At 46.4% G+C, this 15993-nt stretch overlaps 1 protein-coding gene across 1 annotated transcript; it reads left to right on the forward strand.

Moving 5' to 3' along the window:
* Window positions 1–3684: 3684 nt before the first annotated feature.
* Window positions 3685–15888, forward strand: LOC311518448 (protein CLN8-like; the record flags this gene model as incomplete). Its single annotated transcript, XM_084624273.1, has 4 exons — window positions 3685–3829; window positions 6777–7215; window positions 14366–14477; window positions 15565–15888. The coding sequence occupies 4 exons, from the start codon at window positions 3685–3687 to the stop codon at window positions 15886–15888; spliced, it is 1020 nt and encodes a 339-aa protein (XP_084480399.1).
* Window positions 15889–15993: the final 105 nt, after the last annotated feature.

Consider the following 15993-nt stretch of genomic DNA (forward strand, 5'->3'; position numbering starts at 1 on the left):
AGTGTAAACTATGCTGACGTTAATGGCCTGATTCCCCACTTCCTTGTGCGGTGCATAGTTGTCTACTTCTGAGCAGGGTGAGTGTAAAATGCTACCAGATTAGAATTCTTAACTCTCCCGCCCCACCGGTTCAAGGTGCAAGGCAGTGGGAAGGAAGGGCCAGTGGAGTTACTCTGGTACAAAGGAGCGCAGAGTCAGGCCCTCTGAGAATATAAACAAACAATATTCCATTGCTTTCTAGCTATAAGGATGCTTCTGTTATTTATTATATTGGGGAGCAGGAAAAGAAGGCATCGCTGTAGAAGCTTTTTACTTATGCTGCTAAGCATCCAGATGGCTTCCTCTTCTATCTCCCAGTCAAACTGTGTTAAATTAACCCAAATTCACAGAACAGTCATTGTAAAAATGTACAAAATCAAGTCATGGTGGGGCTGACAGCCAAAGTCTGAGCCACGCTGCGTGGAGCTGACAGCCAAAGCCTGAGCCCCACCACGCTGGGGGTAAAGGGGTTGGAGATGAGGGGGTTGGGCTGACAGCTGGAGCCCCACTGTTCCGGGAGCATGGGGGAGCTTCTGGGGAGCCCCACACTGGGGGAGAGTTGCACAGCCAGAGCACTCCCAAATTTACAGAGATCTGTTAAAGTCATGGAATCCATGCCCAAATTGTATCCTTCATCATGAGGTATCCATGCACTACAAACTGTGCTAGTAATCAAAGCTGCAGCTGCAAGCTTATCACACTTTACTCTTTTTCTGACTATTTCTTCATCTACTAGCTACATATGATTTCCAGGGACATTTGTGAATTAATGCTTGGTCCATTTGTCCTGTTTCCTTACTTCTGTTATTTTTGTGCATGCAAGGCCTGCAAATGTGCACACCTGTGATGCTGCATACTTTGTGAAAACACCTCACAGAAGAGAACTGTAAGAAACAGGGCTATCTTTTTGTAAACTTTGAAAACTTTAAATAATGTTTCTAGGGCTGTCAATTAGTTGCAGTTAACTAGTGTGATTAACTAAAAAAATTAATCATGAGTAAAAAAAGTAATAATGATTAATTGCAGTTTTAATCGCACTGTTAAACAATAGAATACCAATTGAAATCTATTAAATATTTTGGATGTTTTTCTATATTTTCAAATATATTGATTTCAATTACAACACAATACAAAGTGTACAGTACTCACTTTATATTATTTTTATTACAAATACTTACACTGTAAAAATGATAAACAGAAGAAATAGTATTTTTCAACTCACCTCACACAAGTATTGTAGTGCAATCTCTTTACTGTGAAAGCGCAGCTTATAAATGTAGATTTTTGTTGTTGCATACCTGCACTCAAAAACAAAATATAAAACTTTAGAGCCTACAAGTCCACTCAGTCCTACTTCTTGTCAGCCCATCGCTAAGAGAAACAAGTTTGTTTACATTTACGAGAGATAATGTTACCCGCTTCTTATTTACAGTGTCACCTGAAAGTGAGAACAGATGTTCGCATGGCACTTTTGTAGCCAGCACTGCAAGGTATTTACGTGCCAGATGTGCTAAACATTTGTATGCCCCTCAATGCTTTGGCCACCATTCCAGAGGACATGCTTCCACGCTGAGGACGCTAGTTAAAAAAATAATGTGTTAATAAAATTTGTGACTGAACTCCTTGAGGGAGAATTGTATGTCTCCTGCTCTGTGTTTTACCCGCATTCTGCCATATATTTCATGTTATAGCAGTCTTGAATGATGACCCAGCATGTTGTTCATTTTAAGAACACTTTCACTGCAGATTTTACAAAACACAAAGAAGGTAACAATGTGAGATTTCCTAAAGATAATTACAGCACTTGACCCAAGATTTAAGAATCTGAAGTGCCTTCCAAAATCTGATCAGGACGGAGTGTGGAGCATGCTTTCAGAAGTCTTAAAAGAGCAACACTTCAGTGCGGAAACTACAGAACCCAAACCACCAAAAAAGAAAATCAACCTTCTGCTGGTGGCATCTGACTCTGGTGATGAAAATGAACATGCATCAGTCTGCACTGCTTTGGATCTTTATCAAGCAGAACCCATCAGCAGCATGGACCCATGTCCTCTGGAATGGTGGCTGAAGCATGAAGGGACATATGAATCTTTAGAGCAGCTGACATGTAAATATCTTTCAGCACCAGCTACAACAGTGCCATGTGAATGCCTGTTCTTGCTTTCAGGTAACATTGTAAACAAGAAGCGGGCAGCATTATCTCTTGCAAATGTAAACAAACTTGTTTGTCTGAGCAATTGTGGAAAACATCCAAAAATATTTATATAAATAGTATTCTATTGTTGTTTAGCAGCACGATTAATCATGCAGTTAATCACAATTAATTCTTTTAATCGTTTGACGGACCTAAATTTTTCATAACATGACTTAATGCACAAAAAGATTAAAAAGTTCAAGTGTTTGCTCATGTCGATTAAATGCTAGGTGTGTGCATGACTGCTGGAACTTTTTCCATACGGACAGCTCCTGTGGTATCCATACGGACAGCTCCAGCGCCCCTGGTGCCCCGCGCTCATGCGCCGGTCGGTATATGGGGTGCCACCAGCTCCGTGCCCTTTCAGTTCCTTACTACCCGTGATAGTTGCTGGACTGTCTCTTACAACTGGAAGCTCCCTTGGGGTTTTGTCTGTGGACTTCCTTGGAATTTTCTCTAGACATAATTTTTAGTGTAAGCAGTAGTTCAGTTAGAGTGGTGAGCTGCTTAAAGTCCCTCGGGAAGCTCACATCAAAGAAAGTGCAGGGTCTGCAAGGGCTTCAGGCTTCTCATGCTTAAGGACAGGGATATTTGTTTGAAGGCCCTGTTAATAGAAGCTGCCCTTCGTTCAGCTTCAGAGCTTTGCCACTCCAACTTGGCACCAAGCATGTCAGCCTTGGTGCGGAGTGCTCCGCCAGCATCGGGCTCTTCCTGGCACCGTTCCCCTTCCCCTATGCCAAAGAAGAGGCACAAAAAAACAGCACGGCGACAGGAGACGCTCCCCAGTGCTGCGGAGGGACAGGTGCAGAGCTCCTGACAAAGTGAGACCCGGGCCAGGTTGCTCGTCTTCCCTAGAGCTGTAGTTGGCGGTAGCTATGCCTTCTAAGGCATCCAGCCTGTTAAGGACCCACCACTGACACCTAGGAACAGCTCGGAACCCCTACACCTCCAAGCTCCCTCAATGTTGGAGGCTTTTCAGGCAGCAAAGGACCTCATATCATTCTCAGCTCTGTCCATGCCTAGAGACTCTCGCCCGTCTGTGGAGTTGGCGAAGGTGGTCACTTCAAGAGGGAAGCCCTCGATGGGGCTGCCCCAGTGGGCCTCAACCTGATGCAGGTGCCTGTCCTGTCACCAGTCGCCAGATCCACGGCATTGATCTCCAGCGTCATGACACCATTCTCCAGCTTCCCGGTCATTGGCCCCCTGGCACCGCTCTCCATCACCGCACCGTATGTCTCTGGCACCGGTCTCCAGCCCCCGCCACCAGTTTCCAGTGCAGCACCACCTTTGTCTCTGCATCACAGCCAACTGGAGACAGTAGCAACAGCTCCTCCTGGGTCACTGAGGGAGGAGTCTGAGTCAGAGGAGGAAGCTATCCCTTCCCCTTCATGACACTGGCCGTCTGGACCAGACTTCGCTGTGGGTCCATCAATGGGTTGGCCACTGGGACAATGGCCAGTGCAATGGCCTTATTGGACCCCGACGGGCTCCCACCGATGTCAGGATCGTATTCCTCGCCAATGTCCTCAGTAGTCTCAGAGAGGCAGAGCCTAGCACCAACCTGGCCACCGGAGATTGAATTGAAACCAGACCCTGGTACCAAAACCCACAATGGCCCTGGGGCCGTCTGCCCTGGTTGTGGAGGAGGAGTCAGTCCCTCCCGTGATGATGGCCTCTTCCTTGTCCTCTCCAGATGAGACAACCTGCTGCCACCAGATGATTTTCGAGCCCACCAGGAGCTCCTCAAATTTGTCACCTCGAACTTGGGGTTGGAGGCAGAGCAGCTTAAGGAGCCTACGGACAGCCTTTTTGATATATTGGCTGCTGCAGCTCCCTCTAAGGTGGCACTCCCAGTGCATGATGGGGTACTCAAGCAATTCAAGACACTGTGGCATACCCCGTCCTCTCTGCCCCAACACCTAAACGGGCAGAGAAGTACTACTATGTCCCTGCCAAGGACAATCAGTACAGGTATTCCCACCCTCCCCCAGGGTCACTGGTGGTCTCAGCTGCCAATGAACAAGACAGGCTGAGGCAAATGAGAGCAATCCCTAAAAATAAAGATGCTAAAAAGCTGGATTTACTCAGGAGAAAGGTTTATTCGACGGCCAGCCTGCAACTGCGTCTCTCCAACCAGCAAGCATTGCTGGGGAGATATGACTTCAGTGTCTGGAACTCAGTGGCCAAATTTACAAACTCCCTGTCTCAGGAGTTGAGACAGGAATTCTTGGCCATCATGGACGAGGGCAAGGCAGTAGCCAGGGCCTCCCTATAGACCATCCTGTACACAGCTGATTCTGGCAGCCATGCACGTGAGTGTGCACACACCTAGCATGGAATGGACATGAGCAACACATCTCGAAGAATAACAGTTATGAAAGGTAGATAAGAGTTTTTTCTGATAACAAAGTACATATTTGCATGCATCAAAGGTCGGTTAATGTAAACATATAATAAAGAAGAATATTTACACTATTACTGATTATTATTTTGTGTTTAAAAAAAAAACAAAAAAACCCCATGTCTACAAGGGCTCAGTTCTCATTTACGGTTATTCTGCTCCAACAGTTAAGACTCTTTTATACTTCAAAGCATTGTAAAGTGGACTTGGTGTGAATGAGAATGAGGCCCAGAGCATCTGGTTTGTTGCAGCTTTAATCTGTACCCTATAAACTGGGTGTGTGTTTGATTCCTAAAGACTCTTATGGTATTTCATGGGGGCTCAGTGTAACAAGGGGATTGCTTCTGTTTGCCCAGTGTAGAGTCGATACACCCCATTACACAGTTGTGGAGATTCCCTGCTGAGTCAAGCAATCAGTCAGGAACTCCAGACCCCTGAGCCGGGCAGAGCAAACAATCAGTCTGTAGCCCCTGAGCCTCCTGGTTAGGACAAACACTAGTAGTTGGGGGCTCTGACCCTGTTCCCTCAGGGGGTTAAGGGGCATGGTCTTTTGGGCCAACAGTGATTGGTCAGCCTCCAGTGACTAAGTCAGCTGGACTGCCCTTGCCGTCAGGACTGTAAGGCCTAATGGTCAGAGTAAGTAAAGCAGCCCCAGCTCTCAGGGCTGTAAGGTCTAGTGGCCGGAGTCAGTGAGGCGGCCCGCTCTCAGAGTGGTATGGCCTGGTTGTCAGAATCAAGATGGCTGCCCCCTCTCTCGGAGCTGAGTGGCCCAGAAGCCAGTCGGGGAAGTGGGCTACAACCTAGGGATGGGGGGACCCAGGCCCACCTTACTCCACAGTTCCCAGCCCAGGACTCTATCAGTGGCAAGGGTCTCTGCCACTGAGTCAGCAGGGATCCAGACTGAAATACTCTGAGTGTTCCAGGGTGTGTGGTTGCCTCCTCCCCCTGGGCTACTTCCTACCTTGTCCCTTGTAGTTGAGCATGAAGCATCTCTGGAGTTTCCAGGCTATTCAGCGCGGATAGCTCCCAGCAACTCTGGGTTTCCGCAGACCTCCGCCATTTTCTGGGTCTCCTCCTGGGCTTCAATGTCCCTGGTTCCCACTGTTGGAGCCTCTGGCACTTCCCGGGCTGAAGCCCACAGTGAACATCCTTCCTCCTGGGTATTTCTATGCTGCATTTTAAAACCAGTGGCAGCAAGTTTCAGAGTCCAAAGTTCATGCTACGGCACAAAACAGCACTGTAAACATTGCAGCTTGGGCGCTCAAACTTACCCCTTCCGTGGTTTCCAGAACTCAAGCTCAAGCCCAAACATCTACATGGGTGTTTTTAGTGCCATAGAACAAGCCTAAGTCTGTAGATCAGGGCTCAGAGACTCACTGCTGCAGGTTTTCAAATACAATGTAGACCAGTGGTTCCCAAACTTGTTCCGCCGCTTGTGCAGGGAAAGCCCCGGTGGGCCGGGCCGGTTTGTTTACCCGCTGCATCCTCAGGTTCGGCCAATCGCGGCTCCCAGTGGCCGCGGTTCGCTGCTCCCGGCCAATGGGAGCTGCTGGAAGCGGCGCAGGCTGAGGGATCTACTGGCCACTGCTTCCAGCAGCTCCCATTGGCCTGGAGCAGCGAACCGCGGCCACTGGGAGCCGCGATAGGCCGAACCTGCGGACGCCGAGGGTAAACAAACCGGCCCGGCCCGCCAGGGGCTTTCCCTGCACAAGCAACAGAACAAGTTTGGGAACCACTGATGTAGACATTTCCAGAGGGCTCTACAGATGAAAAAATGAAGGTTCAGAAATGCTTAAATATTTCGCTGGAGAATTGTACGCCTCAGTTGTGGTTTCTTTAGGTTATTGAAAAAAGTAAGGTAGCCACCTAACAGTGTTTAGCCCACTGGGCCATCTTTTTGTAGGTTATTTTATTTTGAGGGTCTTTCTGTCAGTTCTGAACTGTTGGGAAATATTAGTGGAGCTTTCATAAATGGGGAGATCATATATATACATACACTGGGCCTTCCGTACATGTGTCTCTCTTTTTTTTTAATTGCAGATGGGTTTCTGCTCCGTACAACAGCACAGGCTCAGTAGCTTCAACATAGACCAACACATGGCTGAGAACCTTCAGACTCCCTCTAGATATTTCGAATTAAAGAAGAAGAAATGAATCTTGCAAACAGTGCAGCATCCAGATACATATTTGACTGGGACTACTTTCTGTGGGAAGTTCGTTGGAAGTTACTAGCAGCTGGCTTTTTTATCTACCTGGGACTCTTTCTTCTAGCTCACTTGCTGTCGTCATGGTTCAGTGCCAGTTATCGCACTTTGTCAGGAAAGGAGAAGGCCTTCTGGAATATGTCTATAACAAGTGGCCTGTTTGCAGTTCAGAGTTGTGGAGCTGGCTTGTGGGCCTTGTTCATAGATCCAGTTTTTCAAATTGACCAAGTGCATTCGGAGCAAAAGTGGAGCTGGTTTCACTGCTTAATAGCTGCTGGCTTCTTCTTGCATGAAAATGTAGTTATTCATGTGTCTAATATTGTTTTCAGGATGTTTGATGTGTTCTCAGTGGTTCATAATTTATTTGCCTTTGGTGGGTGTCAAGGTTCCTCCCCCACTCTGAACTCTAGGGTACAGATGTGGGGACCTGCATGAAAAACCTCCTAAGCTTACCTTTACCAGCTTAGGTCAAAACTTCCCCAAGGTAACAAATATTACCCCCGTTATCCTTGGAATGGCCGCTACCACCACCAAACTAATACTGGTTACTGGGGAAGAGCTGTTTGGACGCGTCCTTCCCCCCAAAATACTTCCCAAAACCTTGCACCCCACTTCCTGGACAAGGTTTGGTAAAAAGCCTCACCAATTTGCCTAGGTGACTACAGACCCAGACCCTTGGATCTTAAGAACAATGAACAATCCTCCCAACACTTGCACTCCCCCTTTCCTGGGAAATGTTGGATAAAAAGCCTCACCAATTTGCATAGGTGACCACAGACCCAAACCCTTGGATCTGAGAACAATGAAAAAGCATTCAGTGTTTTACAAGAAGACTTTTAATAAAAAATAGAAGTAAATAGAAATAAAGAAATCCCCCCTGTAAAATCAGGATGGTAGATATCTTACAGGGTAATTAGATTCAAAAACATAGAGAACCCCTCTAGGCAAAACCTTAAGTTACAAAAAAGATACACAGACAGAAATAGTTATTCTATTCAGCACAATTCTTTTCTCAGCCATTTAAAGAAATCATAATCTAACACATACCTAGCTAGATTACTTACTAAAAGTTCTAAGACTCCATTCCTGTTCTGTCCCCGGCCAAGACGACTACAGACAGACACACAAACCCTTTGTTTCTCTCCCTCCTCCCAGCTTTTGAAAGTATCTTGTCTCCTCATTGGTCATTTTGGTCAGGTGCCAGCGAGGTTACCTTTAGCTTCTTAACCCTTTACAGGTGAGAGGAGCTTTCCCCTGGCCAGGAGGGATTTCAAAGGGGTTTACCCTTCCCTTTATATTTATGACACGCCCCCCAAATCTCAGCTAGGGTGAAACACTGGCTGGGATTTCTTCCTGGAGCTCTAGGAAAACAGAGTTAATAAGACACATGCATCTCTAAATATACTACCAAGTACATAAAGACTAACAATATTTTCCACATCTCAAGGACGATTTTAACCAGTTGATTCTGGGAAACTTTCACGGGAGAGTGCATCAGCCACTTTGTTAGAAGCTCCTGAGATGTGTTGGATGTCGAAATCAAAATCTTGGAGAGCTAAACTCCACCGAAGAAGTTTTTTGTTAGTTTCTTTGACGGTGTGAAGCCACTTTAGTGCAGCATGGTCGGTTTGCAGGTGGAAACGCCGTCCCCAAACATATGGGCGTAGCTTTTCCAGAGCGTAGACAATGGCATAACATTCTTTTTCAGTGACTGACCAGTTGCTTTCCCTCTCAGACAGTTTTTTGCTGAGAAACACTACAGGGTGGAATTCTTGATCAGGTCCTTTCTGCATTAAAACTGCTCCCACACCACGCTCGGATGCATCTGTGGTTACTAGGAACGGTTTGTCAAAGTCTGGGGCCCTTAGTACAGGGTCAGACATGAGTGTCGCTTTAAGCTTGTTAAAGGCCTTCTGACACTTTCCGGTCCACTGAACAGCATTTGGCTGTTTCTTTTTGGTTAGGTCTGTCAGTGGGGCAGCGATTTGGCTGTAGTGCGGTACAAATCGTCTGTAATAACCGGCCAAGCCTAAGAAGGATTGAACCTGTTTCTTTGACCTTGGGACAGGCCACTTTTGGATAGCATCCACTTTGGCCTGTAGGGGGCTGATAGTTCCTTGACCCACCTGGTGTCCAAGGTAAGTCACTCTGTTTAGGCCTATTTGACACTTCTTAGCCTTAACAGTTAGTCCTGCCTCCCTTATGCGCTCAAGGACTTTTTGTAGATGTTCCAGGTGGTCTGCCCAGGAATCCGAAAATATGGCCACATCGTCAAGGTAGGCAACTGCATATTCTCCTAATCCCGCTAGGAGACCATCTACAAGTCTTTGGAAAGTGGCGGGTGCATTTCGCAGCCCGAAAGGGAGTACATTAAATTCATACAGCCCGAGATGTGTGATGAAGGCTGACCTTTCCTTGGCAGATTCATCTAGCGGTACCTGCCAGTACCCCTTGGTTAAGTCCAAGGTAGAGATGAACTGGGCCCGTCCCAGTTTCTCTAATAGTTCATCAGTGCGTGGCATTGGATAGTTGTCTGGGCGAGTTACAGCATTTAGCTTACGGTAGTCCACGCAAAAACGTATTTCCCCATCTGGTTTGGGAACTAGAACCACTGGAGATGCCCATGCACTTTCAGAGGGGCGGATTACACCCATCTGTAACATATCCTGGATCTCCCGTTCTATAGCAGTTTTAGCTTGAGGAGACACCCGGTAAGGTTGGACCCTAATTGGGTGAGCATTACCTGTGTCAATGGAGTGGTATGCCCGTTCAGTCAGTCCTGGGGTGGCTGAGAACGTTGGCGCGTAGCTAGTGCACAGCTCCTGGATCTGCTGTCGCTGCATACGCCCAAGGGTCATGGAGAGGTTCACCTCTTCCACACCACCAGCACATTTCCCTTCGTAGTAAACACCTTCAGGCCACTCAGCATCGTCTCCTCCCTGGGCTGTAAACTGACAAACCTTTAATTCTCTGGAATAAAAGGGCTTTAGAGAATTAATATGATACACCTTAGGCTTTCGGTTGGAGGTGGGGAATGCTATGAGATAATTAACAGCTCCCAGGCGCTCCTGGACCACGAATGGCCCTTCCCACGATGCTTCCATTTTATGGGCCTGGAGCACCTTTAAGACCATGACCTGGTCTCCTACTTTGAAGGAACGCTCTCTGGCATGTTTATCATACCAGGCTTTTTGCTCTTTTTGAGCATCCTGTAAGTTTTCTCTAGCAAGGGCTAAAGAGGTTCGGAGGGTGTTTTGTAGGTTGGTTACAAAGTCCAGAATGTTAGTTCCTGGAGAAGGTGTAAATCCCTCCCATTGCTGCTTCACCAACTGCAATGGCCCCTTAACCTCACGGCCATATACAAGTTCAAATGGGGAAAACCCTAAACTGGGATGTGGTACAGCTCTGTAGGCAAAGAGCAACTGCTGCAATACTAGGTCCCAATCATTGGAGTGCTCATTTACGAATTTACGTATCATGGCCCCCAAAGTTCCATTAAACTTCTCCACCATGCCATTTGTTTGATGATGGTAAGGAGTGGCAACCAAGTGATTTACCCCATGAGCTTCCCAAAGGTTTTTCATAGTTCCTGCCAGGAAACTAGTCCCTGCATCTGTGAGGATGTCGGAGGGCCAACCTACCCTGGCAAAAATGTCTGCTAGTGCCTGGCACACACTTTTAGCCCTGGTGTTGCTTAGAGCTACTGCTTCCGGCCATCGGGTGGCAAAATCCATGAAAGTCAGTATGTACTGCTTTCCTCTGGGTGTCTTTTTCGGAAAAGGACCCAGAATATCCACAGCTACTCGCTGAAATGGAACTTTAATGATGGGGAGTGGCTGGAGAGGCGCTTTGACCTGGTCTTGGGGTTTTCCCACTCTTTGGCACACCTCACAAGACTGGACATAGGTAGAAACATCCTTGCCCATTCCCTCCCAGTGGAATGACCCCCCCAAACGGTCTTTGGTCCTGTTCACCCCAGCATGGCCACTAGGGTGATCATGGGCTAAGCTCAAGAGCTTGGCCCGGTATTTAGTTGGAACTACCAACTGTCTCTGAGGATGCCAGTCTTCCTGGTGTCCCCCAGAAAGAGTTTCCTTGTATAAAAGTCCTCTTTCTACAACAAACCTGGATCGATTAGAAGAGCTGAGAGGCGGTGGGTTGCTCCGTGCCGCCGTCCAAGCTCTCTGGAGGCTTTCATCTGCTTCCTGTTCGGTCTGGAACTGTTCCCTTGATGCTGGAGACATCAGTTCCTCATGGGATTGTGGACCTAGGCTTGGTCCCTCTGGAAGCGATATAGGGGATGGAGCTGTTTCTGTTGACTGTGAACCGCTCTCCGCTGGTGCACTATGTTGGGATTCAGGCTCCGGCTGAGCCTCTTGTGTAGGGTTATCGGCTGCTGCCAGTTCAGGTTCGGTGGGGCCCTCTGGTGTTGAGGTTGCAAGTACTGGATTCAGTGCTGGCACGGGGTCTGGTGTTGGTTGTTTGGCTGGTTCCGGTTCTGGGACTGGTTCCGTCTGGGTCTCTGGGACTGGATCCACTACTGCTGTTGCAGACATTGGCCTGGGGTCCAGGTCCATCACCTCTGACTGGGTCCTGATAGAAGTTTCCGGAACAGAGCTAGGCCTCACGGCTTGTTTAGCCTGGTTGCGGGTGACCATTCCCACCCTCTTGGCCTGCTTCACATGATTGGCCAAGTCTTCCCCCAACAGCATGGGGATGGGATAATCATCATAGACTGCAAAAGTCCACATTCCTGACCAGCCCTTGTACTGGACAGGCAACTTGGCTGTAGGCAAATTGAAAGAGTTGGACTTGAAGGGTTGAATCGTCACTTGGATCTCTGGGTTGATTAAATTGGGGTCCACTAAGGAAGCATGGATAGCTGACACTTGTGCTCCGGTGTCCCTCCACGCGGTGACCTTCTTCCCACCCACGCTCACAGTTTCCCTCCGCTCCAAGGGTATCTGGGAGGTATCTGGGCCTGTGGACCTCTGGTGTGATTCCGGTGCAATGAACTGTAATCTGTTGGGGTTCTTGGGGCAGTTGGCCTTTACATGCCCCAGCTCGTTACACTTAAAACATCGTCCAGCTGACGGGTCACTGGGGCGAGGAGGGTTGCTGGAGAACGGGGTGGTGGGACGATAAGGGGTCTGGAGGGTTCTTTGGGAGGTAGGTGGGGCTTTGGGCGGCCCCCGGTAATAGGGTGTGGTCTGGGGTGGTCCCTTCTGGTCTCTGCTCCAACTGCGACCAGTTTTCTTCTTCTCTGCCACCTCCACCCATCTGGCTCCAATCTCTCCTGCCTCAATTACAGTTTTGGGTTTCCCATCTAGGATGTATCTTTCTATTTCCTCAGGAACACCCTCTAAGAATTGTTCCATTTGCATTAGGAAGGGCAAATTTACTGGAGATTCAACACTTGCTCCTGATGTCCAGGCATCCCAATGTTTTACAATGTGGTAGGCATGTCGGGTAAATGACAGGTCTGGTTTCCACCTTAGGGCTCTGAACCTCCGACGAGACTGCTCGGGTGTTATCCCCATTCTGACTCTCGCCTTGGATTTAAACAGTTCATACTTGTTCATGTGTTCTTTAGGCATTTCAGCTGCCACCTCAGCTAAGGGTCCACTGAGCTGCGGCCTCAGCTCTACCATGTATTGGTCAGTAGAGATGTTGTACCCAAGGCAGGCCCTTTCGAAGTTTTCTAAGAAGGCCTCAGTATCATCACCTGCCTTGTAGGTGGGGAACTTTCTGGGATGGGAAGTGGTACCTGGAGAAGGATTGCTAGGGTTTGTTGGTATATTCTGCTGGGCCTTTATCCTCTCCATCTCCTCCACATGCTTCCTTGCCTCCATTTCCCTCTTGTGGGCAGCCTCCTGTACCTCCTTCTCCAGCCGCATGAGTTCTATCTGTCTTTCATGTTCCCTTTGTTTTTCCTCAGCCTGAAATTTGGCTAATTCCAGCTGTAGTCGAGCTGAGGATTTGGCCATTCTAACCTCTCTGTTTTTAACTAACTTTACACCCGAGGTTTAGAAATAAACAAACAAAACTTGGCTGTAAACTTTTGCTGTGCTGGAATAGAGTACCTATTCTCTGATAGTGATTGTCAGCCTACAGAAAAAGACAATTCCCTTGTCTCTGCTCTGGGCCCAAATTAAAGCAAAAAACCTCCAACTACTTGGAAAACTGCTTACCCAGCCCAAAGAAAAAAAAAATTTCTTTTCAAACCTGTGCTCCTTGTAAAACAAAAAAAAAAAATCAAAATCCTAAAAAAAAAAACCCTGCCACTTTTGTCTCCAGGCAAATGGGTAGAGCACACACCCCCTATTTACTTTTAGGAAGAAAAGAAAAAAAAAAAACCTCTGGGTTGGAAGACTGTGAATTTCCCTGCAGGAGTTAAGTACCCTGCCTCCAGGCAAGAAAACCTGCAATTCACAAGATAATCCCCTTTTGTCTCTGCTTGGCCACAAAGCAGAGAGAAACCAAGCTGCTTTCAGTTTCAAAGCTGCCTTCTGGACTTCCTAAAAATTCCTTTTTAAAATCTGTATTTCTAGTTCAAAAAATCTCAACTGGATCTCAAAATGATTTCAGGTTAATCCCACCACTGTGCCACCATGTCAAGGTTCCTCCCCCACTCTGAACTCTAGGGTACAGATGTGGGGACCTGCATGAAAAACCTCCTAAGCTTATCTTTACCAGCTTAGGTCAAAACTTCCCCAAGGTAACAAATATTACCCCCGTTATCCTTGGAATGGCCGCTACCACCACCAAACTAATACTGGTTACTGGGGAAGAGCTGTTTGGACGCGTCCTTCCCCCCAAAATACTTCCCAAAACCTTGCACCCCACTTCCTGGACAAGGTTTGGTAAAAAGCCTCACCAATTTGCCTAGGTGACTACAGACCCAGACCCTTGGATCTTAAGAACAATGAACAATCCTCCCAACACTTGCACTCCCCCTTTCCTGGGAAATGTTGGATAAAAAGCCTCACCAATTTGCATAGGTGACCACAGACCCAAACCCTTGGATCTGAGAACAATGAAAAAGCATTCAGTGTTTTACAAGAAGACTTTTAATAAAAAATAGAAGTAAATAGAAATAAAGAAATCCCCCCTGTAAAATCAGGATGGTAGATATCTTACAGGGTAATTAGATTCAAAAACATAGAGAACCCCTCTAGGCAAAACCTTAAGTTACAAAAAAGATACACAGACAGAAATAGTTATTCTATTCAGCACAATTCTTTTCTCAGCCATTTAAAGAAATCATAATCTAACACATACCTAGCTAGATTACTTACTAAAAGTTCTAAGACTCCATTCCTGTTCTGTCCCCGGCCAAGACGACTACAGACAGACACACAAACCCTTTGTTTCTCTCCCTCCTCCCAGCTTTTGAAAGTATCTTGTCTCCTCATTGGTCATTTTGGTCAGGTGCCAGCGAGGTTACCTTTAGCTTCTTAACCCTTTACAGGTGAGAGGAGCTTTCCCCTGGCCAGGAGGGATTTCAAAGGGGTTTACTTATGACAGTGGGCTTCTTGGTGTGATAACAAACATAAAGTCTGGACACTATCTACCACTGATGGGACTGCTACTTGAGATGAGTGCTCCTTCAACCTGCATCTCCAATGTGCTTTTAAAAGTAATAACTTGGTGTATTTATTATTGGTGATAGAAGTTTCCATTATAAAGCTCACATTGCCTCCTGCTCAAAAAATATCTGCAAAGGAATATTGGCCTCCAAATTAAGAGATTAGTTCTGGGATCAAGGAAGAACTTTTCCATCCAAACTTGAAGTGAAATGACCATGGGAATCCTTATTTATATCATGCTAAAATAGTTAGATATTAAAAAATTTTGCCCACTTTGTAACAAAGAAAGAAAATGGAAAGATTTTTAAAAAATTACTTTACAGATTCACTAGTTGGGATCTAGTGCAGAGGACTAAAGATTAGGTGACTAAACTCTATTTTTAAAATATTTAAGACTGAAAATAGTAACATAAGACTAGCTCATCAGCTCCAACAAGCTTAATATAGACCATTCAGTTTCTGCTGGAGACTAAAGGCGTGTGCATGCTTGCTCACACATCTGAGTGTGTGTATATATATTCTATGGATGCAGAGAGGGAGAGCAGCTTTGAAGAGATCTGCCATGCTTGTAGGGAGAGAAGAAATCAGCCCTGCTTCTGAAACCGCAGTGAGTTCCAAGCGGTCTGTCTTAATGGTTTAAGCATAAATTCTAAAATATCTGGACTCTCAAACTACAGCCACAAGCCCCGACAGGTTCACCTCAGCCCTCCTGTGATGCTTTTCATGACAACTTAAACTTGAAGGTCCTGTCTGTGCATGTAGGTGCTAGAGCAGTTAGAGTCAAGGTTTGCTTGGGAGGTGTTTGCCATAACTTCCCAGACCCTGGTAGCCCCCCTGAACTTTTGTGAGAGGTGCTTTGTTTTGATTGTCTTTCTCCCTTCAACAGGTGGCTGCACCTAAGTGATGTTGTATGCACACAGGTGGCAAAGTGGTTTAGAATTCTGCTGCACAAAAGGTGCTATATAAATGTGCAATCTCTTAGCACTCAAGAGAAAAATGATTGAGAGAATGTTTGTATGGCAGTTTACACTAAACACAACAGGAAAGCTAAATATGTCTCTTATTTATAGAAAACACTGACTGTCTTATCTTGAAGCTGCAATCTCATTTCTCTTTCTTTGTTGTTGTCTCTTCCAGATTGGCTGTGCTAATACCCTTTTTTGGAAGGCAAACCAATGGGTAAATATCCATATGTTTCACTGCCGCATGGTCCTTATTTATCACATGTGGTGGGTGTGTATTTCCCATTGGAATGATGTGGTGGAAAATCTGGGACTTCCATATTTTGTTGTCTTTTTCATGGGGTTAAGTACACTTACATTAATACTTAATCCATACTGGACGTACAGATCAACTCAGTGGCTCTTTGGTCTAGTTGATAGGAACTTTCAAAATACAGCAGTGGAAAATGGATCTTCTGGTAAATTAAATAGTGGAACATTTCAGAAGAAGAGGTTATAGTGCTGCAATAGCTGTTAGGGTAACTGGAAAATCTGTCTGGAAGAATGTGGTGCAGGTTTACTTCCAAGTCCATGAAAATAGAATTGTTTATAAGAAGTCTATGAA

The sequence above is a fragment of the Lepidochelys olivacea genome, assembly GCF_965140295.1.
Source record: "Lepidochelys olivacea isolate rLepOli2 genome assembly, chromosome: 3".
Classification (NCBI taxonomy): domain Eukaryota; kingdom Metazoa; phylum Chordata; order Testudines; family Cheloniidae; genus Lepidochelys; species Lepidochelys olivacea.